Source organism: Watersipora subatra, chromosome 3, assembly GCF_963576615.1.
Source record: "Watersipora subatra chromosome 3, tzWatSuba1.1, whole genome shotgun sequence".
In the NCBI taxonomy this organism is placed as follows: domain Eukaryota; kingdom Metazoa; phylum Bryozoa; class Gymnolaemata; order Cheilostomatida; family Watersiporidae; genus Watersipora; species Watersipora subatra.
The window spans coordinates 15,317,758-15,339,808 of record NC_088710.1 but is presented as its reverse complement, the minus strand read 5'-3'; the positions used below and the strand labels follow the sequence as shown (position 1 = coordinate 15,339,808).

The 22,051-nt window shown below is 38.2% G+C and overlaps 1 protein-coding gene across 1 annotated transcript in view; it reads right to left on the bottom strand.

Moving 5' to 3' along the window:
• LOC137390374 (fibrillin-1-like) overlaps positions 1-17,887 on the bottom strand; it is a 63,504-nt gene extending 45,617 nt beyond the window's left edge. The window contains exons 1-13 of the mRNA XM_068076707.1: positions 17,864-17,887; positions 17,013-17,201; positions 12,188-12,362; positions 11,419-11,648; positions 8,812-8,977; positions 8,565-8,678; positions 8,303-8,434; positions 7,195-7,329; positions 6,356-6,613; positions 4,514-4,648; positions 4,153-4,272; positions 2,051-2,167; positions 1,043-1,168 (exon numbers count right to left, since the gene is read on the bottom strand). Coding sequence (XP_067932808.1) covers positions 1,043-1,168; positions 2,051-2,167; positions 4,153-4,272; positions 4,514-4,648; positions 6,356-6,613; positions 7,195-7,329; positions 8,303-8,434; positions 8,565-8,678; positions 8,812-8,977; positions 11,419-11,648; positions 12,188-12,362; positions 17,013-17,201; positions 17,864-17,887 — 1,921 coding nt within the window. The remainder of the gene's footprint in view (positions 1-1,042; positions 1,169-2,050; positions 2,168-4,152; positions 4,273-4,513; positions 4,649-6,355; positions 6,614-7,194; positions 7,330-8,302; positions 8,435-8,564; positions 8,679-8,811; positions 8,978-11,418; positions 11,649-12,187; positions 12,363-17,012; positions 17,202-17,863) is intronic.
• Between the last annotated feature and the right edge of the window lie 4,164 nt (positions 17,888-22,051).

Sequence of the window (22,051 nt, the reverse complement as noted above, 5' to 3'; positions counted from 1 at the left end):
AATCAGAGCTGTACTGACAGGTATTTTTGCATAGCTCGACTTAATTTCATTGTACCAAATATTAAAAGCTACTCAAAAAATTTCATGCTTCCCACCACTGAGTGAAAACAGGTGAGTTCACGCCACAAACCCCTAACCAGATGCAAGAATTTTTTTATTAACCCTTTGCCAGAATCGGTGGGTTAATTGATTTCAAAGAAACTGATGTTGTTTTGCGTTCACATTTTTGGGCAACTCAAAAAACATTTGTTTTGTACTTGAATCACCTTATCAAATGTGACCAATAAATTTTTTCAATACATTAATACAAATTATGACTAGATAACGCTGACTATATATGACTTTTTAGGGAAGCAGTTGACTTCGCCATATATGCGAACATATTCTTTTCAAAGATACGGACGGCTTGCTTATTTTATATAGTAGCTCTTTTCTGGTGTGGGTAGCAACTGAGAACTTTGCTGATAGAAAGGCCACGATGAAATAAGTTAATTCAGCGACCTAATTACAATAGACTGGCAGAATCGTAGTCAGTACTCAGATATTTACACAGCGTTTAGAGAAAACTAATACGACAAATTTTTAATTACCCTTATTTGAGGCATTTGAGACATTTATAATAATTTATTTGCAGCTAGATTAAAAATTTTATTCTAGTGATCATGAGCAAATACACAATAAAATATATCTCATTAGAGCTGCGTAGGACTAGACTTTTATCGCAATAGCCGATGTGAATATGAAAGATAGAGGCAAGCTGTCTCACTATATAAATCATTTTGGGCAAGTCTGGACTCATCTTTTTTCTGAGTGTTTTAAAAGCGATAAAGATTTGTCAATTTTAATCTTGAAGCATCTTAGCAGTCAGGCCACCTCAAACATCAGAAGCAATAGCAACTGATAGAATACTACCTAGAATTTCTGATACAATCAACTAAAAATTGGTGCAGCTACATCTTTAACTAAACTGATGATGTATCTTAACAAACAGAACTAAACAATAAATATAAAAAAATTGAAATACTTTGTTAAATGAATTTACCAACACATGAAGTGTGACCATCTCCTTTAAATCCAGTCTTACACTTGCAATCATAGCTTCCAACATTATCAGTGCAATCAGCATGCTCATGGCAGTCATCCGTTCCCATAGCACACTCGTCATCATCTGCATGACAGAAATAGTCATATAGCAACATATGATTTCGTGTTTCTATTAGAGAAATTCTAGGACTTGTTCATCAAATGCACATATTAAACAGTGTTTGGAATTCTGGTTCAGAATCACATTTATGTCAGTTCAGCGTACTAAGCTAAAATATCACACAACTTTTCATAGCTTTCAGCTATTTCTCGAATGTTGGCTAAAATAAAAGAACCAAAAATTCTAATTTTATGTTTGGTAACTAGTAATGGACAGCTATTAAAAAAATTTCTACAATCAAGGTGCTAAAGTGAAGCCCAAACTTGCTATAAAAGTTTTTGCAGGGGTGTTTGGTAAGGAAGTTACAATTTCTCTTATAATGTCAACATTTCCCACATTATCAGTTTTAAAAGTCTAAATAAAAACTCACTCCTATCAACTCAAAATACAAAAGATGCAATGCGCAATGTTTATTAGGATTGACACAGAAAAAGCAAGCCGACAAATTACAAAAAAAACTCTCATTTATTCTACAGACATGAATAGTAGATTGAGGGATTAATAACAGTCTTTTAGCGCTAAATACAATTTTAAACCTTTCTACATAACGATGAAGAAATGGCAAATACAGCATTGAAGGTCATCCGCACATCTCTATAGTACTTTTACATGGATTAATAATTGTATATCAAAATGTTAAAAGCAAGCAACATGGACAATAAGTCTTAGAACCAACTCAACAAAAATAGATTGTTGGCCTAAAGCAACTTGAAATTAAACTAAAATAAAAATACATTGTATAATCATACTTTTACTCTATTTTAAAATCAGTATTTTAAAAGTTCAGCTCACAATGAGCAACAGTCCAATTTTTAATTGCTCAGACTATTAAAATACGTTACTTACTGACACAATTCTCACAAGAACCGCTAAAACCAGTGAGGCATTTGCAAATGTAGCCTCCTTCTTCATTCTCACACTTAGCATTAGCTCCACAGGTGACATAGTTACATTCATCTTCATCTGCAAATAAAAACATTGTTTAACTTATGCTTACAAGTTTTATACACTTTTTGAACTGTTCAAAACCCAATAGCAAGTCTGACTACAGTTGTTAAATGAACATACATATTTTAATCAAAACCTAATCACTGAGCAAATTATTATGCTATTTAGGGTTGTTACGGTTACCACTGAACTCCTTCACCTATTATCTGCACCCTCCATCAAGCTTTCCGGTGTATTATATTGAGTGAATACTCGATAAACAAAGAATCTTGTTACTTGCATAAAATCTTAACATACAATCACTTTAATCTTTTGGTTGGGTCAAAGTCTCCTAAAATGTCCGAAAGTCTGTAATTTTTTGTTGACAATTCAATAAAATTGGTCTTCTATGGACATACATAACTTGAGCTGATATTTACTGGGTAGTTTTGGATGTGATGCTTTCTATTAAAGTCAGTTACTTTGTTGGAGGTTTTCACAAACCCTTGTTAAGACAAAGTCCAATAATTGCCCTTTGTCGCTCCGCTGTAGCGCTTTCCCATAAATGCAGTTTGGACTGTGGTTGCAAAACTCTTATCTTTACACATGAATACTCGTAATGCTCGTAAGATTCTGCTATTATAAGCTTTCACAAACTACTTTTACTTTGTTCAGTGGGAAGGAAGAAGAATCAAAATACTCTAACGGTGGAGTATGAGCAGGCGGTGTGAAATTGGACACTGAGTGAGAGGAAAAGTTGGAGAACGATGAAGGCATGTCACCATCTAAGTCTGTAACATTTTTCCAACCCTTTAGAAGTCTGTGTGATTACATATGCTCCATCTTCTAATTCCTCAGTAGTAGTACCCAGTGTATTAGAGCTTGTGGCACGGGTAGTGCTTGTACCGGAGTCGCTAATACGAGGCAATTTTCTAGTATTCACAACAGCAGCGCAAGTGGATATAGCATTATCAACGTGTGAGCTACCATAACCATTACTTTTCCCTATATATTCGAAGTTTTCAGAGCTGACATCGCTACAGTCATGTGAATTATTATTGTATTGATCAGTCAAACGACCACTAACCACCACCGGATCAAATAAAACTTTTATTCCTTCTTTTCGAAAGCCGAATCACTTCCGTCACTAATCGTTTCATATCAACAATTCATAGATAAATATCTTGACGTCAATATTTTAAACTTACAAGCGTTCATATGCTTGTTATTGTCATTAGTCAATGGCTTTATAAACTTCTACCAAAAACGACGCTTCAACCGTTTCCCCATGGAACCGATGAACGGCGTTTCTGTCGTTTCCCCAGGGAAAGGGTTAACATACAAATTTTCCAACTTAGGAGTAAAATCTTGGCAACTAGTAGTCTTGACATCGGAATTAAATTCAAGCTACGACCTCCTAAATTTTTCAAATTACTGCAGTTTAGAAATTGATACACATGTATGCTGTTTCTGTTCACAGTTTTGTTCTATGGTGTTTGAATAATATTGAAGAGTGCTTAATCCTTCAATTTTTAGCTTTAAATTTATAAATTCCTCAAAGAAGAGTGTGATAGCAGGTTCTACTGCTTAGACCTGTGATAACATGAGATTTTAAAGCATGAACTTTTGAGATCTGAATACTATGAATGATTGTAGCAAAGATCTACCTTCACATTGTTGTGTTTGTGGATTCATGACATATCCAGAATTACAAGAGCAGGTGTAAGAACCTTTCGTGTTTTCACATATTGATACAGACGTATTACACCGAGCCACTCCATCTAAGCATTCATTCACATCTGTAACAAATTTGTACAGAAGGCTACATATAACAAAAGTTTACCATCAATATGCTGCGCCAATTTTGATATATTTCTAATTTAGTTATCCTGTTTTTTCTGAAGACTGCAAAGATAAGTAAATGCCAATCTTAAACTCAAAGAGTAGGACGCTTACTATCCGACTTCAAGTCTGGTAATGAAAAAATACGCTATAAAAATGTAGAAAAATGTTTTTCCTACCATTGCAGTTGAATCCATCACCAGCAAAGCCAGTTTTACAGTGACACTCATAGTTGCCGGCAGTATCCTTACAGTCCGCATGTGCTGAGCATTCATGAGCTAGTTCACACTCGTTTATATCTAAAATGTACAGAACAAACTATAAACGGGTATTTGATGTGATACTGTAAATATATGTATCTAACTCGGCAAAAATGCAGCATATTCAAGAGTAAGAAACAACAACATTTCTGACAATACTTAAAAGCTCTAAAAGCCAATAGAGTCGTGCTAAACTCTAAAAAATAATATCCTTCAACAAATGTTAATAATATGTGTTAATAATATTATTATTATTAACAACTATTTGCTGCTGACTTACTTTCGCAGTTGACATTCCCATCACCTGAGAATCCTGATGAACAGACACACTGGGAGACACCAAGTGCTGCATTCCATAAGCAGCGGGCAAAGTCAGCGCAGCCATTAGCAATTGCAGGATCACATGTTGGCAGGTCTGTGCATAGACAAGATACAATCACCTCAACTGCTGATAATCGCTGTCACTGATTATTGAAGGCTAGCAAAGGATTGTAGAACTAAAAGACCATATATTCTTTCCCAAAATTAAAACAAACAGGCATAAAGGAATTTGATATACCGTATACACAGAAACACGAAGTCGAAGTCGGTGGCAAGTTGACATGTGGTTGACCTGCTTTTTGTGTTATCTATCTGGAATTTTGAAATGTTTATAATTAATTTACTATTAGCGATCTCTTGTAACTATTGAGCATGTGACTGCAACTTTCAACAAAAAAGCTGCAAGCTGTGTGAATAAAGAAACTTTTTACATATTACCAATATATTTTTAACATTTTGTAAAAAATTTATACTATTCAAATATACATCGACTGACTGTTGAAAACAATTCTATGACTTCAACTGGTCAGTGCAAAGTTCGAACCAAGTTCTTGCCCCTTTTGGCATTGCCAGAGAACTTTCATCTTTCCATCACTCTCCTTAGATAATGATTTTATACAGATAGCGAGGTAATTGCATGTGTCTTAGTATTTTGTCTTGATTAATAGTGCAGATTCATCTGAGGTTTATTGTTATATTTGTAGGTTGTAAATCTACATGTAGCTAAAAATTTCTGTAATGTTCACAATAACCAACAGTTCAGGTCATCATGTGGTGCAGCTCAAGTATAGACTTGAAATATTTATTTATAATTATTAGTCTAGCACAACTGGATAAATTGGTGGAGCAATTTTTGCAGCTATCTTAGTTGGGTGCCCATATAATACTTAATAAATGGAAAATCTTAGGACGTATCTTTAGGATGTGCGTTTCAACTCAAGGTCATCATTCTAGCATTAACCCTTTGAACTCTATTGGTTGGAATACCGGCATCCACATGGCTCTCTTTACAAATGTTGTTTGCAAGTAACAACGTAAACCAATCAATTTATTTCTTGCACAACTCGTTAGGCAAAAAAATCTGCTTCCATTTTAACCGTTTTAAAATATATTTAAGTACTTCCTTCGTTATAATAACAATTTTACTAGGACAATATTTCAAAAAAATTGATGCGGCTTGTTTGTTGGTATGTCATGGAATATGGTGATACAGATGAAGAATTATATGATACTAATTACAGTTCTGCAGATTATTTTGAATCTTAAAACGATGAACATGTGCTTGATGGATATAATGCTACCGTAAAGACTTTCAGAAGTTTTTAAAATCTTACGAATTTTTATGGTTTCACCGCGAAGAACTCTAAAACATTTTTTTATTTGGTGACATTTGCTGTGTGTTGCTGGAATTTTTTACCGTTGTTATACAAAATATCTTTAAATTATGAGCATACTTAGCCATATTTAATAAAAGCTTCAAAACTTTCTTCGTTGGACAAATTGCCCAGGATACTGACACACATTGACAATGACAGCCAGGATACAAACGGTTAAAATAGGAAATCTGAGAAAATTTGATGATGAATTAGCAATTCCTAAGCGGATGAAATAAGAAAGATGTACATCTGTGCTAAAAAGACAAAATAGTTTGCTAGAAAACAAAGACAGCCATAAAGGAAAAAATCACACCAACCATTGAGTCATTTAGCTAATGTATTTTATAGGCCGAGTGTGCATAACAGCTCTAAATATGCAACAATTTTTATAAATTTTTATACAAAACAAAAATATATATTTTTACCTGGTTCACAAGATTTTCCATCTCCAACATAGCCAGCGATACATGTGCACTCGTAAGAACCATCTGTATCCTTGCAAGTAGCCTTCTCATGACAGAGAGCAGTTCCCTTTGTACATTCATTTATATTGTCACAAATACCCGCTACGTCTTCATAACCTAACTTGCTACATGAACAAATATAGGAACCAATCCTATTTTCACATTCAAAATTAGGTCGACAAACAGTCCCACTGAAGCTTGGGGAGCATTCATTCACATCTACAAAACAGAAATGCATAAAATAAAAAACAAATTTTACAAATAACCTAATGGCAAGGTAAAACAAGGCTATATCAAATGCTTCCTTCATTCAGCGTGAACTCGCTATTACATCAACATATGAAAATATTTTAGCACTCGCTCATTCATTTAGATAGGGATGGCCTTGAGCTATGGTATTCCTGTTCTTCTTTCTACCTCAGCATGGTGATCTTGTCTCTTAATGAGATCCCATGAATGATGGTAAATGTCTCACAGCATATACTCTCAGAGCCATTTCGCACGCTGCAAACAGCCCAATTGTCGGCACCAAACTAAGTACTAATAAACCATTTAATATTCTTACTTTACAAATTTGTCGTGTTATCAGTGCATAAAGACTATGCTAGTATATGCTGTATTAAACTTTTGAATCTACCTCAGTTTTTAATATTTTCTTATTTATGGTGCCAAATATTATATTTTACTGAGTTTAAAATATACTCGTCAAACAGTGTATAAACGCTTCTTAGTAACAGAGCCAATCAAAAACTTGGTACAAGTGTAAAATAGCACTAAAATGTTGCATTCACTCGACCAACCTTTACATTCCATGTCATCATCGTTGTCTTTTGAATATCCAGTCAAACAGTCACAAGTATAAGATCCAACAGTATTGTTGCAAACTGTTGAGCGATTGGAGCATTTGTGCCATGAGGTTTGACATTCATCAACATCTGAAACAATCAGATGCGATAATAAGCATGAGCGTTTGATTAGCAGACTAAAATAACACTCAAATATAAGAAATCATTTACCAGCAACGGGAAATAAAGAATTAACTGCTATGTTAACAACTTGTATTTCAAACAGAAATGATCATTACATAGCAGAGATGTTAGCTAATACATTATGTGCTTTTCATAACTAACTTTTGTTGATAATAATTGATTTTTGATGATTGTTGTGCCTAGTTTTCCTATCTCTAGCCAAGACACAAAATTTTAGGCCATACAATTAAAGATCAATAGTTGAATTGGCAAAAATTGAAAGATGTATGGTAAAGGTTCAAGCAAAAAATTCGTTACAGCGCTTCATGCAGTTCAACCATCTATATAAAGATTTTGAATTATTCTGATTCAATTGGTGAGGTCAATTACTTTCCTGTGAGTGTAGAAAATTTTAGCTAATTGAATTAATTACATACACATATTTTAACTTCAATTTTAACACACCATTGACAGCACAACTTACAACTTTAACTAAGCAAGTAGCTATTATATCACCATTCTTGAAGATGCATAAAAATAACAAAAGTCATTGTAGTTCATGTCGGTCATAGGTTATAACTGATCATGAAGTGGTTTGTGCTGTAGAAAATACCAATGTCGATAAGTTAAGCCTAACTTGAAACGTGGGTCTGGTATACAAAAATATCTTGGTAACAATTGATAACAAATAACATTGTGTGAATTGTGTTATTGAAGAGAATGTGTGTGCAAGCACAGACCAAACTAAAACATTCGAAGAAAAACACAACAAGAATACAAAATATATTGCACAGGGCAAGCAAGTTACGGGCAGTCGTTCTGTGTTATGAAACTAACAATAGTATACAGAGTGCGACAGAGTAGAATATATTCTAGCCCTGAATAATTACTCCCTATTATATTATACGCTGAATAATTACTCCCTATTTTCAACACTCACCTACACAACTGTCTCCTTCCTTTTTGAAACCATCTTTGCATCTACATTCATATCCAGGCTTCTTGTCCACACAGAAGGAATTGGCAGTACACTTCGCGATGCCATTACACTCATTTATGTTCACGCAGTCACCTAAAACATATTGATTGAAAACAGCATTTTAAAGAAAGGAATACATAAATTAATTATTGTTGTTAATTTTCTACACTCGTGACATGTATCAAACTACCAATTGAACAAAAATCAATTGCGATGCAATTACCCGATTGGTCAAACTCGAATCCATCTTCACACTGACAAACGTAAGTGCCAGGAAAGTTCTTACACCTGGCTCCTTTTCCAAAGCATTTTGTATTATCTAAACATTCGTTTATATCTGTAAACAGAAATGAACTCAGCATAAATTAAAAGAGTCCGTAACAGTCGACTAGGGTATCCTGCAATAACTTAAAAGGGCTGAAAAAGTATAAAGCCATTGACTAGCGGGGATAAGCAGTTTTTAATTTTACCTTCACATTCATTGAAGTCACTGAGCTTGAAACCTTTTAAACATCTGCATGTTCTGTCAACGCATTCAGAATTAGCTTGGCAAGTGTGATCTGTACATTCTAGATTTCCTCCATCTCGGCACTCGCATCGCTTTTCACATTGCTCTGTTAAAACTGTGCTTCGTGCCTATAAAGTCGTGTGACATGCTAAATGGGTCACAGCAATTCAAATAATGACATGTCGGTGATGATAAACATTGGAGACTAATGGAAACACTATAGTTGCTTGGGCAGCTGCACTCAGAGCACCATTCAGAGCTTTTATTATGAGGCACGCTTTATTTGCACAGCAGTATATCTACTAAACTGCGAGTGAACTACTTACATTGTACAACTTTTAGTGATCTTAAATTGGCATTTAAAATTTTTTATTTAAACACATTTACATGTGTTTGTCATTGAGAGAAAATCCTATTCTGACTTGTGAAAAATATTATATATCAAAAGAAGCTAAAAGAATTCAAAAACATCTGCTTAAACATGAAAGTCTTTAACTAGCTAGAGTAAGATTGCAAGCATAAGAGAAAATGGAGAAGTGCAGCATACGTTTTACATCTGTCTAATCAATTGATGCGAAAAGACACAAAAAAAGTGAGTTAAAAGCAAAAACTTTTGTTGATGGCACTAAAACCTCAAAATTGGCTTCAGTGCAGACTACTTATGTGTTTAATTTCAAATATGGTTTAATAATTCATTAAATTTTGTAAGTGAATATCAGTTCAATTACTGATCAATTTTGTTCGAAAAACATATTTTACAGCATTTCAATGTGGAAAAAGATATTACTATGTTTGAAAATGGTGAAAAATGGATTTTCCAAATGATCTCTAAATGATGATTAAGCTTTTTTGTTAATTAAAACAACCTTGCAATCTCGCTACTCATGAGTTTTAGCCGTCATTTGCAAAAAGAATAATACATGATATATTAATTTCTTTATGAAAATTACTAAGTGGAATTCACATTGCATTATGATGCATTATTAGTAATGCAAAAGAAAGATGAATATGTTAAATCAAGAGCCATCTGTTACAGGTCAATTGTATAAAACGGATGCTTCAATTTAGCACACAGAGACTGACTATTATGGCAAATATTTTGTTGTTTCATCTGGTGACTTATTGCTTACAAAAGCAAATGCAATGTTGCAATAATCTCCATTCACATATGGCTACACATGAACGTAGCCATATGCGAATGGAAATTATTACCATAAATGTTTGTATAATGCTAGCTAGTTGGTATTAGGTTTTACAAAAACTAACTTTTAGCAGCTCTCCATTTGGGAAGTTTGCTCTTGCCTTATTTGCTGGACGTTTATTCCTCTTACACTTGCAATATGGAAAACCTAGACCTTATGGAACTATAAAAAATGTAGTATTAACTTAAAAAATAATTTCAGAGCAAACTGTAGTTTTCATTGCAGATTGTTACACCGTCTGTACTAGAGTTTTTAGGTATAGTTTGTTGTACTAGCAGTTTTATAAAACTTCTAGTACAACAAAGTTCGATATAGTTTTATAATTTATGTATTCCAGCAGATTTCTAGCAGCACGTCATCTGCCAGATGTAATGCTGACTTAACATTGTTCAGTTGATGGTGCTTAATAATCTAGCATATACAGTAGATGCTTTTATAACGTATACCTCCTATAACATAAATCCCAGATAATGAATTTATGTGAAGTTTTGTTTCGGGCTGTAAAAAATTTCATATAACGGAAAATATCAAGTTGGGCGAGTTCTCAAATTTGATTTGACAAGTAATCTATCACGCAGCACTTGTGAGAGAAAAACTACGTGCATATAGCGTTATATCTACGTATTATATATACAACTTCCATATTATTCCAGTTCGTGGTGATAGATCGTCAGATGCGTCGAAAAATCAGAGGATAGGTAGCTGCGCAATTGTTCATAAATATTTACAAAGGGATTGATCGGTGCAGGTGTTACAGCGTTAGTTCTCCAATTTAAATATTACGAGTTGAAGTATCATCGAAAGCTATCTCTTATCATAACTTTGAACCCTGCGTACAGATAGACAATGAACAGGCAGTACCATTCTTTTTAAAGTAAAATTATTTTTTGTTTGGCTTTATTGTAGATGTATAAAATACATGTTATTAGTTTTACTTTGCAGAACAGACATTGATGTTTAGAAAATATAAGCAAATCATTGTAAATGAATGCCGAAGATGTGATCTCCCGATTAACTTATTGTAAAATTACCGCAATCATAGTCTATAAAACTAGTGAAATTAGTCATAAAAAGAAGAAAAATTGTCGATGCAAACCAATAACACTGCAGTTACGGTACAGCTTACAAATTAAAAGAGTTGAGTCAAGTTTTGTTTTTAGTATGGCCAAAGGGGTGAGTTTGGAAAGATCTTGGAACAGATTAGGCAATTTACACATATTTTACTGTTCATAGTACGTAAAATCCTTATAACGCATACGTTCCTGGAACGGGTTATTTACATTGTAGGAGCGTTTATTGCTTTCAAATCCTTGTAAAATTAAAAATGTGTTCTAAAGAATATTGGTTGAAGAGAGGAGAGTACTCACCGGTATAGGAACAACAGTTCCTTCCATTTCGCAAGCCGTGAGTGCATCGCACTCCTGTTTTGGTACACAGCTATCACCATGACGACGGTAATTTTCATCACACATGCATTCCACCTGGCAGTAGTTGTCATTGTTTGGCTCACACATAGGATCCACCTGTTCTTCGAGACAGTTTAGTTCGCAGACTCCACATGCTTTGGTATAAGTCATATGCTGTTTGCATTCTACGGCTGTAATATGATGTAACCGTAGTTGAGGTAGGGTGAAAGCCGGCAAAAACAGTTAGAACTCAATTTCATGAATGTGGGACTCAAGCATGTGACTGATAAGCCACAATAAAAGCTCACACTAGTCGATATATTGGAAATGTGGAAAAATTTGATGAACCTCTTAGTAAAAAGTTTTGTTATCATGTAAAACTGTTTATTAGTCCTTTTTCTGTCAGACAAATTGATGTTCTTGCAGTACAGTGCTCTCTTGATATACATAGTTTTTAAGCACTACATATAGCCCATGTAAGGCATAGACAATTCAGCATTTGTCTTTCTAATTCAACCTGTGCTTGAGGCACCCAAGCAACTATTTAGCGGTTTGGTTACTTAGTTTCAAGCACCTGCAGGCACCTGCAGTGACTTTACATGTAAGTAAGCCATTAGTTGTTAAAAAATATTAGTCATTCCTCCTTTTCAAAATTAATAAAATTATAGATTAAGGTGTCAACACTGTTGATAAATGAGGCTTTTGAAATACGCAGTTAAAATACACTTACGGCATCGTTCTGGAGTTCTGTACATAACCGCTATTTTGAATTTGTCATAACATTGTTCAGCAAAGGTGCTGAGGGCTGTACAAATCATTTCTTTAGACTTGAGGTGGCAGAAATCAAACACACACTCATTCATAATTACATCTTTGGTGTCAGGGGGCAGTTTAGAGAGGCACAGCTACAACACACAATTGAAAAAGCGGTAAAATTCGATTAATGAATCTAATAGTTAATGAACTTCTCAATGTGACAGCGCTAGGATACGGAGGGGGTTGGACTAGTACAGCCACTTGATAACTGTTCACATCATTATTTGGTAAATTCATGGTGATGAAATCTGAATCACTTTGAAGCGCAAACTAAAGCAGCATGCTGAGTAAACACAGTTTTTGTAGTAGAGGATGTCATGAAATGTGAATCTAAAAACAGTAAAAAAGAGCACCAACTTGCAGATGCGTGGCAAAGTGACATCTCACTTTTAATAATTGCAAGATATTGCACATTTTCTTTGCACGTTACAAACAAGCGAACGAGTTAAAATTGTAGTTTGTTTGTTAAGTCGTAACTATACAGGTTGGTGTTTTAGAGCACCAATTTGCTTTGGAAAAGTGCATCATGGTTATGTTTTAGTGGCATGCCGATGTTTTTTGCACTTTTAAATGCACTTGTTATGCTTTAAATCACAGCTGAGATAATAACACATTGGTAAATGATCACAAAGTCCATGTAGACGGGAAGGCTAACAAGTCTACGCATTTTCTGACATGTAATACAGCATAGAAAAAGCTATTTTAATCAGCGGAAACTTTTTCATAGAACAGCATATAATAGTTCCAGCGAAAAGCACATAAAATTGTAGTCATTGTTAATGGAGCCAACCATCTAAAAAAATTAATGTTGCTTGTTCATTTTAATGAATATAAAATTAATCTTTATTTAATTACATCACATTATAATTACTTTGTTTCCTTTTATTTGAGGAATTTGTAGAACTTTGTGTAATATAGACTGATGTTCATTGCTAAGATAGAAAATACGAGAAAAACAGTAGTAGTTACACCATCGTCAAGACTCATTCTTAATGAGTCTTGATGAGTGTGAGATAATAAATGTGCAAAAGACACTGCCCGCTCTTTCACGGTACACTAGCTAATTCCCCTTTTTAAGGCTCTGAAATAATCACGCATGAGAGTAGAGTGTTTTAGTATGCATTGGCATATAACAGGTACAATCGCAGCCAAGGGCTACTCTGCCATCGCAGAAAAAAGTGCTAGCCTTTTAGATGGTTAGCCTACGACAACAACAAGTATTACATAAGTTAGCGTGCTCAAACTCGTGATGGCGATTACCTAAGTACAGGTAAGGCGTTATTTAAAGATGTGATTGCATCAAATTTTAGTTGATTTTAAAAGATTTAAAAGAAAGCATCTTCTTTTGTCTATCAGCTGATATATTGTTTGTTGTGCTAGGCGATGTCATTGTCAAGATATTTGAAGATTAAAATCGAAAAAAATTGATCGCGGTTAACACGCTCAGACAAAAAAAACATGCCCAAACTTGCCCAAAATGATGTAACGAGTGATACAACCTGTCTCGATCTCACGTATTCACATCGGCTATTGCGATAAAAGTCTAGTCCTACGTGGCTCTATTGGCATATATTTTATTTTGTATTTGCTAATGTTGGCTAGAATAAAATTTTAAATCCAGCTACAGATACATTATTATGAATGACTCAAACGCTTCAAAGGGAAATTAAAAACTTGTCATATTAGCTTCCTCTAAATGCTGTGTAAACCTCTGAGTACCGGCTACGATTTTGCCGGTCTACGGTAATTAGGTCGTCTAGTTAACTTATTTCATCGTGGCCTTTGTATCAGCTAAGTTCTCAGTTGCTACCCATTCTGGAAACTAGTTACTAAATAAAAAAAGCACGCCACCATCTTTGAAAAGAATATGTTCAAATGTATGGCGAAACCAACTGCATCCCAAAAAGTCATGTATAGTCAACGTTATTTTGTCATTATCAGTATCAATTTGTAGCACAAATTTAATGGTCACATTTGATTAGTTAATTCAAGTACAAAACAAATAGCTTTATGAGTTGACCGAAATAGTGAACGCAAAACAATGTCAATTTCGTTGAAAGCAATCAACCCACTGATTCTGGCAAAGGATTACTAAAGCCATTCTCGCACCTGGTTGGCGGTTTGTGGACTCACCTGTTTTCACTTAATAGGGTGGAGCATAAAATTTTTCGAACTTAATATTTGGTTCGTTGGAATTGAGTCGAGCTATGCAGAAATACCTGCCAATACAGCTCTGATTGAACTTCATAAATCCATCTATCAGAAAAGATTTCAGCACAGATGGCAACAGGGCTATGATGTATTCAATATGTTCTGCAAATCATGTTTTGCATTTTCTTCAACGATATTATTTTATTATATAATTTTTACAGGCCAAAAAATTTTCATCGCAGCATAAAGTTTTTATTAAAAACATCCATCCAAGTCGTGGCCATTCACATAGTTTCAGCTCATATAATAGGACAAATTAATCTACTGCAGCAAACTCAAACAAAACATATTGTGGTTTGTGCAGCACACATTCGTGTCTCTCTTTCCCATTTATGGCAGTTTCTAGACCGACACGACTGCTCTTCTAGTGAACCACATAAACATCCTGTAACAATAAAATAAATGTCATTCATATATATGTCATTCTAACGCGTATCTACTGAAAGCTTTCAATTTGAGAGTTAGATAGATTGCGAGTGTAATTTTCAAAATGAATAAATGTTTAACAAAAGCATAAATACGCAAAGCCAACAATTCGAAGCTTTGTTTCTGAGAGTTAATGATGAGCATTGATCAATCCATGTTCCTCACTTTCTACAAGTGAGAAATGAGCATAAATTCTAATCATAAATCTAAATTACTAGCTAAAAATGCCAAAGAAAATTTTAAGCAAATGTTATAGCTAGGTGAAACGATAAAAAGTTGTGAAATGAATAAAAAGTTATGAAGCGATGATTTGTGATAGCAAAAAGTTATAATTTTATTAGTAGATGTATTCATGAGTACTAAACTTATTACCGTTAGTTTCGAATATATGTAAAGGATATTCAAAGTTAAAGATAAATTTACCTCCATTCTCCTATCTTTCTCTGCAGCATAACGGTGTTGACGCCTGTCGGCTCTAAGCCATAACCTGTCTGCCCCAATCTTTAATCACCTGACGTTCGGACAACTTTGAGTCACCTTCACTGAACTGAGCATTGTTATAATTCTGTTGTTCGTCAATAAAACGTACAGTAATTTAGTAAATTAACCATGTCAATTAAATCAGTAAATTAAATACCAATGCACGTAGCTACTAGAAACTACTACTAGTCGATGCGGGTAACTAACTGGTAATAGAGTAAGATCCCTAACAACGAGAATCTTCGACATCACAGACAAACCGTTTTACGAGCAATAACATTTAATATGACCTATATAAAAATTTCATGCTGATGATTGGCTAATGAAGAGATCTTATATTTATCGCTCGTGGACTCTTTTTACAGGTATTACTCGTTACGCCACGAATGAAGCACCAGTTCGAATCTGAGCTTTTTAAAAGATGGCCTCATTCAAACGCTTATATCTCTGGACAGGCTTAATCTAGAAAGACAAAAATGACATCAAATTGTAGCTGATTTTTTAGTCTTTTATTTGTCTTAATTTCATTAAATTGACTTTTTTGAAGCAATCACGTCTTTAATATACAAAGAAAATGACAGGATTACCTAAATTGTGGAAAGATGTTATTTAATACACAAGGAAGATGATAATAAGCTACTGAATACAGATATACATACAACTACTGCTACCGAAGATTACTAAAATAAAATATGTTTGTTTCCTAAAATGTAGCTTGTAATGTCCATCTCACTGCGACCACCACAAATGCAATAAGCTTGTGTGCATGTCTATCATTATGAGCAATATTATACCACCATTGCAATAGCTTAGAAGGCAGCCAAGTTTACGGTTAATTAAATTTTTATTGTTATCAAATTTTTCAAAATCTCCCAAAAATAGTATATGCAAGTCTTCCAATGATATTTCTTTTACATATATAAAAACAGCCATTTTTAAAATTTTTATATTTACCTCTTTCTTATAAATATATTTAAGAATAGGAGACATCAGCATTTCAAACTAGATTTGATTATGCTAAAAATAATTTATAACAACCTATCACCCTATGAACAAAGTGATAACTAACTGTACTGACTAACAATCCATTCTGGAACAGATTCAAGCCATTGACAAATCAAACAAAAAAGCAGGCAGAACATGTAATACTGAGATATATAACATGAACACGTAAGAAATGGGTCTTCAAGTCAGAAGGTTGTTAATCTGTAAAATTATTCTTTGACCTAAAATTTTCTGCATCAAAATCTAACTGATGTTCAAGTTTAGATTTAATATTTTGTAAATAGACAACAAATATTACAGCTTTTCAACTCTTAAACACATCCAAAAATATTTATGGAAAGAAAGTCAGCCTAATCTATCTGCATGTATGATAATGTATGTAAAAACATTATGCCTAAACAATGTATTTAATTTCATAAGGAATTCTTGCAATCACTGCCACGCAGACAGAAGTGCATCCTATCTTATCAGCAACAAATCTGTTAATCAATTAAACAAAGGGATGCTGCAGCAGCATGCTAACAAGAACTCTGTTGTAGATGTGGTAACAAACAGGCACATAATAGCAGCAAAATACATGTATCTGATCTTGTAATTAAAAAGATACGTTTACTCACAATAGCATCTGCATTAGTTTCTAGGACTTCAGATATTTCAGCACACATTACAACAGCATTTTGTTTATCAGTGGTGCTGCATGTATCACTGGGTGGAGTCGTAGTGCATTCAGTGTTATCCTTGCAGTCAGGGTCCACGTCTTCATCAGTCGTTCTCCATGAATCACCCCATGTTGTATAATCAGACACCTGAAAGTCATAATAAACCTTATGTATGCAAGCAATGATAGCGATTAGAGAAGAAAATATAAAGTATAAAGATTTAGGTCTAAAATAGCCTGACGGTAATATAAAAATATGTAAATGTCATACACAGCACAAAAATATTCAGAACATGACGTCAGGCATGTCCTCATAAAAGGCAGTTTTGTTTACTGTTCCCGATCAAAAGACCTTTTTAGGAAAGCTAACTTCAAAACATATCAGCAGCTTACTCGATTAAAGCTCAACTCGCGTTTGACTCTTTGATTATCAAATTATGCTGATAAGCATATTGTGGAGGACGGGACTATACTAAATCAGATGTTTGTGCGTGAGACCACATTATGCCTAGTCGCTTATGTATATTTCTGAACTGGTTATGTAATACCCTGGTAAAACTGTTGTATAACACTACATTTTTTGGGCCTGCTTCACAGGCCTGCTAGTAAACCATTATGCTTATTGTCTGGGCCTGCCTCACAGGCCTGATGTGAAACAATGAATGTTATATAATTGTGGGTGGAGCAAACAGTATAAAAGGAGAAGGCATAAGCCAACTCTTTGGGATTCTGTGAACGGATTTTATACTGTCAAGACGGAGTTATACATATACGCTAAATACACTATACCTATTCTTATAAACTGCCTACGTTTGATGCCTGCCTGGTTGGCATAAGGAGGATCCTTCCGCCAGAACTGCTCTGGCTTCGAGCACGAACTGCTTTGGAGAGACACCTAAGGAAGGCTAGGGGTTGGCTGCGTTACGATCGGACCTGATCAGAAATGCGATAGCATTGGAGATCAGGCCCTCCAGTAAGCTAGCCGGGACCTGGATTAGCCAAGATAGGGTCTTAGAGAGCAGGCCGTGCTAGCTTTCCAAGTGAGTCTGAACTGAGGGCAACCAGCCGCGGCCTGATCAGACCGCTAGGTGTGTCAGGCAGGCCGACGAAAGGAAGGCCCAGCGTTCAGGCTGCACTGCTTTGCTAGGGAAGTAAAGCTGGCTCAGCTACCGGGGCCAGACCTTTACACTGGTGGCAGCAGTGGGATTAAATCAATCCACAAAAGATAACTAGCAAGGCACGATTATGGAAAGACGCACTCGTAGCGCGGAACGACCGGGAGTCCCCCAAAGGGAAGGACTAGAAGGTCTAGAGCGATTAACGAATGTGCTAGAGAGGATGCTTGTGAACCAAGCGACACAAAGGAATCCGGAGCCACCGGTACCCATAGGGACATTCAAGGCTCCTGAGTACGATGGGAACGGTGATGTGGAGGCCTTCATAAGGCAGTTCAACGATGTGGCGGTCGCCAATGACTGGGGAGCCAGATCCGCCCTATTACACATTCGAGGAAGGCTGAAAGAACAGGCTAAGGAATGTGGGCATGGACATACACTACAGGCGGTGTTCAACACCCTCCGGGCAAGGTTTGGCATGACCCCCAAGGAGGCAAGGTCGGAACTGCAGGGCCTGAGGAAGGAAACCCACACTACGTTATTCGAGCATGCTGCTCGTATAGAAAGACTTACGAGCGTCGCGTTCGAGGAGTTGTCCGATCGAATGAAAAAGGAGATGGCGGTGGATACCTTCTGCGGGTCCTTGGGTAACATATACCTACAAAGACACCTTTTGGCAGTACCCACCCCCACCCTGGAGGCCGCCGTAAGAGCAGGGAATGAATACCTACAGATACGGCCCGAGATGACCATTCGACCGAACCATCCAGCGAGATCCGGGGTAAGGGCAGTTCAGCCGGACGAGCTCGAGCAGACCATGGAGGAGCAGGCGGAGATAGAGCAGGCCGTAGTAGTCCGTGCTGCCCCTGACTCGTTGGGCCTACTCCTGACCACGATGGAGGATCTAAAAAAAGAAATGGCCGATCTGAAGAGACAAGTCGGTCACTCACAAGGTCCCCCACAGCAAGTGACTCGGGAAAAAGGAGTAAGAAGATGCTGGGGGTGTGATCAGGCAGGTCACTGGAGGAGGAACTGCCCCAAGAACCAACCCAGTAGCCGCACCACCCAGGGACAGAACCAGGGAAACGCCTACCGCCCGCAGCAGTAGGGCAACCTGCTGACTGCAATAGGGCGCCAAGAACCAATAATTACAAAAAGGTGAGAGGGGCAGGCCGAAGGAAGGTGGAGGTGGACCCGGAAGGCTGGTTCTACCCCGCAAATTCGGTAGCCATCACGCAGAGGCCTCCGGTAGGGAAGGTTCCCACCTACAACCACTACCAGAGCTTAGAAGGCCTAGACGAAGACGAAGAGGACATGGAGATAGATCCTCGAGTATCGCCACAGGAGGCCCGACAGGCCCAGGGGCGATATGTCCGCCAAATACAAAGGCAAGCTAGACAAAAAGCGACATCAGGAAATGTCGGTAGTCTAGAGGAATGTACAATCGGAAAAAACTACTCCAAGAGATCTGGACCGCGAGGGTCGGGACCGAGAGCCGATCCAGCACCAGCTGGAGCTCTCAAGAGACCTAAACGCAGATCGAGAAAGGAGAAATTAATCTCGAGCGAACGCTTCCAGGAACCAGGACGACCTAGGTCGGGGGAAAAAGGCCCAGCCAGTGCTGATCCTTCCCAGAGATTTGGACAGGGTAGATTGGGAGCGAGAGCCAGTTCGTCCGGAGCTGAGCTTCTCCAGAGATCTATACCCTCCAGATCGGGAGTGAAAGAGGAACCAGCTATGGTGGAGCAATTCCAGAGACCAGGGGGTCGCAGATCCAGGAACGGGTGGGGCTGGGATCGAGCCTATTGCCCCCCAGGATCAGGAGTAGAGGAAGGACGGGAGTCGAACCAAGTCGACCCGTTCCGGGGTGGAGACCCAAGCCAACGCCTGAGTCCGGTGTCGGGTCCGACAGGCCGGTACGGGGAGAGCACAAGGCCAGCTGCTCCCGAGGAAAGCCTGGCGGACCAGCTCGATGAGAGTCCACCACCGGACAGGCCTCGGCGTCTGCCACGAAAAAGATATTCCAAAGGGGCGCCTAAGGACACCTGCGAAAGGAATGAGTTACCAAGAATCGGAGCCTTAGAAAAGCCCCACAAATCTAGCTACTTCTTGCCCGGGAAAATGGAGAGACAGGACCTGCTCTTTCTCATAGATACCAGCTGCAATACGAACCTGTTGTCAAAGAAGATGTTCGACCAAATGCCAGCCCGGATTAGAGATCAACTGGAGGAAAATGACCGATACGGTCTGATGGCAGACGGGAGTAAGCTCCAATTCTACGGACTAATCCGACTAACCGGGAGAGTCCGCGATGTACCGATCGAGGAGAACTTCATTGTGAGCCAAATCAGCGAGGACGCCATCCTGGGGATGCCCTTCCTGATCTCACACCGATGTCACATGGACTTCGACCAACCCGTCATCTCCATCGGGGACAGAAGACTCTCCTGTACCGATAAATACGGCAGACTGATGGTGTCGAAGGTACACACCTGGAAGAAGGTCACCATTCCGCCATTGTCTGAAGTGACGGTGGCGGGAAGGATATCAGCCCAAAATTATGTACCCGTAGGCATAATAGAGGGAGCTGACCCGCACCTTCCGGTGGCACGTAGCCTGAATCAGCCCGGAGACCAGGGCGACGTGGCCGTGCAATGCCTAAACCCGGGTAACCACCCCATCGAATTGGCGGCTGGACAAGTGATAGGCTTGTACACTGCCATCAGGGCAGAGGATGTGCAGGCCGAACCCTGGACTGAACCAAAAGACTTCAACACCGAAGTAACTGGAGTAGGGTGTACAGTTGTATACGCTGGGAAAGCAGTGCCCGAACATCTAGTCGAGCTCTACGATCAGGCCGTCCGAGGTTGCTCGCACGACCAGGAAAGGCGGAAGTTGGCCGCCCTGCTGGCTAAATACCAGGATGTCTTCAGTAAGTACGAGGGCGATGTGGGGCGGACCGATCTGGTAAAACACAGTATACCGCTGATAGAAGGAGCCAGGCCCATTAGACAACCTCCCCATAGGTTGGGGCCCCTCAAGGAGGCAGAGGCGGACAGACAGGTGACCGACCTATTGGAAAAGGGCCTGATCGAACCTGCAAATGGAGCCTGGAGCTCACCAGTGGTGATGGTTCGGAAGAAGGACAGCGGGTGGCGGTTCCGCGTGGACTACCGGCAACTAAATGCCATCACACAACAGGACGCCTATCCAATCCCAAGAATCGATGAGAGCCTGGACGCCCTGGCGGGAAGTCGATTCTTTAGCACACTAGACCTGACCAGCGGATACTGGCAAGTGCCAATGGACCAGGAAGCCCAGGAAAGATCTGCTTTCACCACCCGAAGTGGGCTATGGAAGTGGAAAGTGCTGCCGTTCGGACTAACATCGGCTCCCGCCACCTTTCAGAGGTTGATGGAATCTGTGTTGCAAGGACTCCACTGGAAGACTCTCTTGCTCTACCTGGACGACATTATCGTCATCGCCCCCGACTTTGAAACACACCTGGCTCGCCTGGAAGAAGTCTTCCGGAGGCTGGCAATGGCCAGGTTGAAGCTAAAGCCCTCGAAGTGTGAACTCCTCCAGGAGAAGGTGAAATATCTTGGACATGTGGTGAGCCCGCAAGGAGTATCCACTGACCCGGAGAAGATCAAGGCAGTGGCAGAATGGCGAGTCCCACAGAATGTGAAACAGTTACAAGCATTTTTAGGGACGACTGGATACTATCGGCAGTATCTGAAGGACTATGCCACTACCGCCAAGCCACTCACTGTTCTGACAGGAAAAGGGAAAGCCTGGCAGTGGGGCAACGAGGAGCAAGCGGCATTCGAGACACTCCGACGGGGGTTGGTCACGGCACCGGTCTTGGGTTATCCCAACCCCG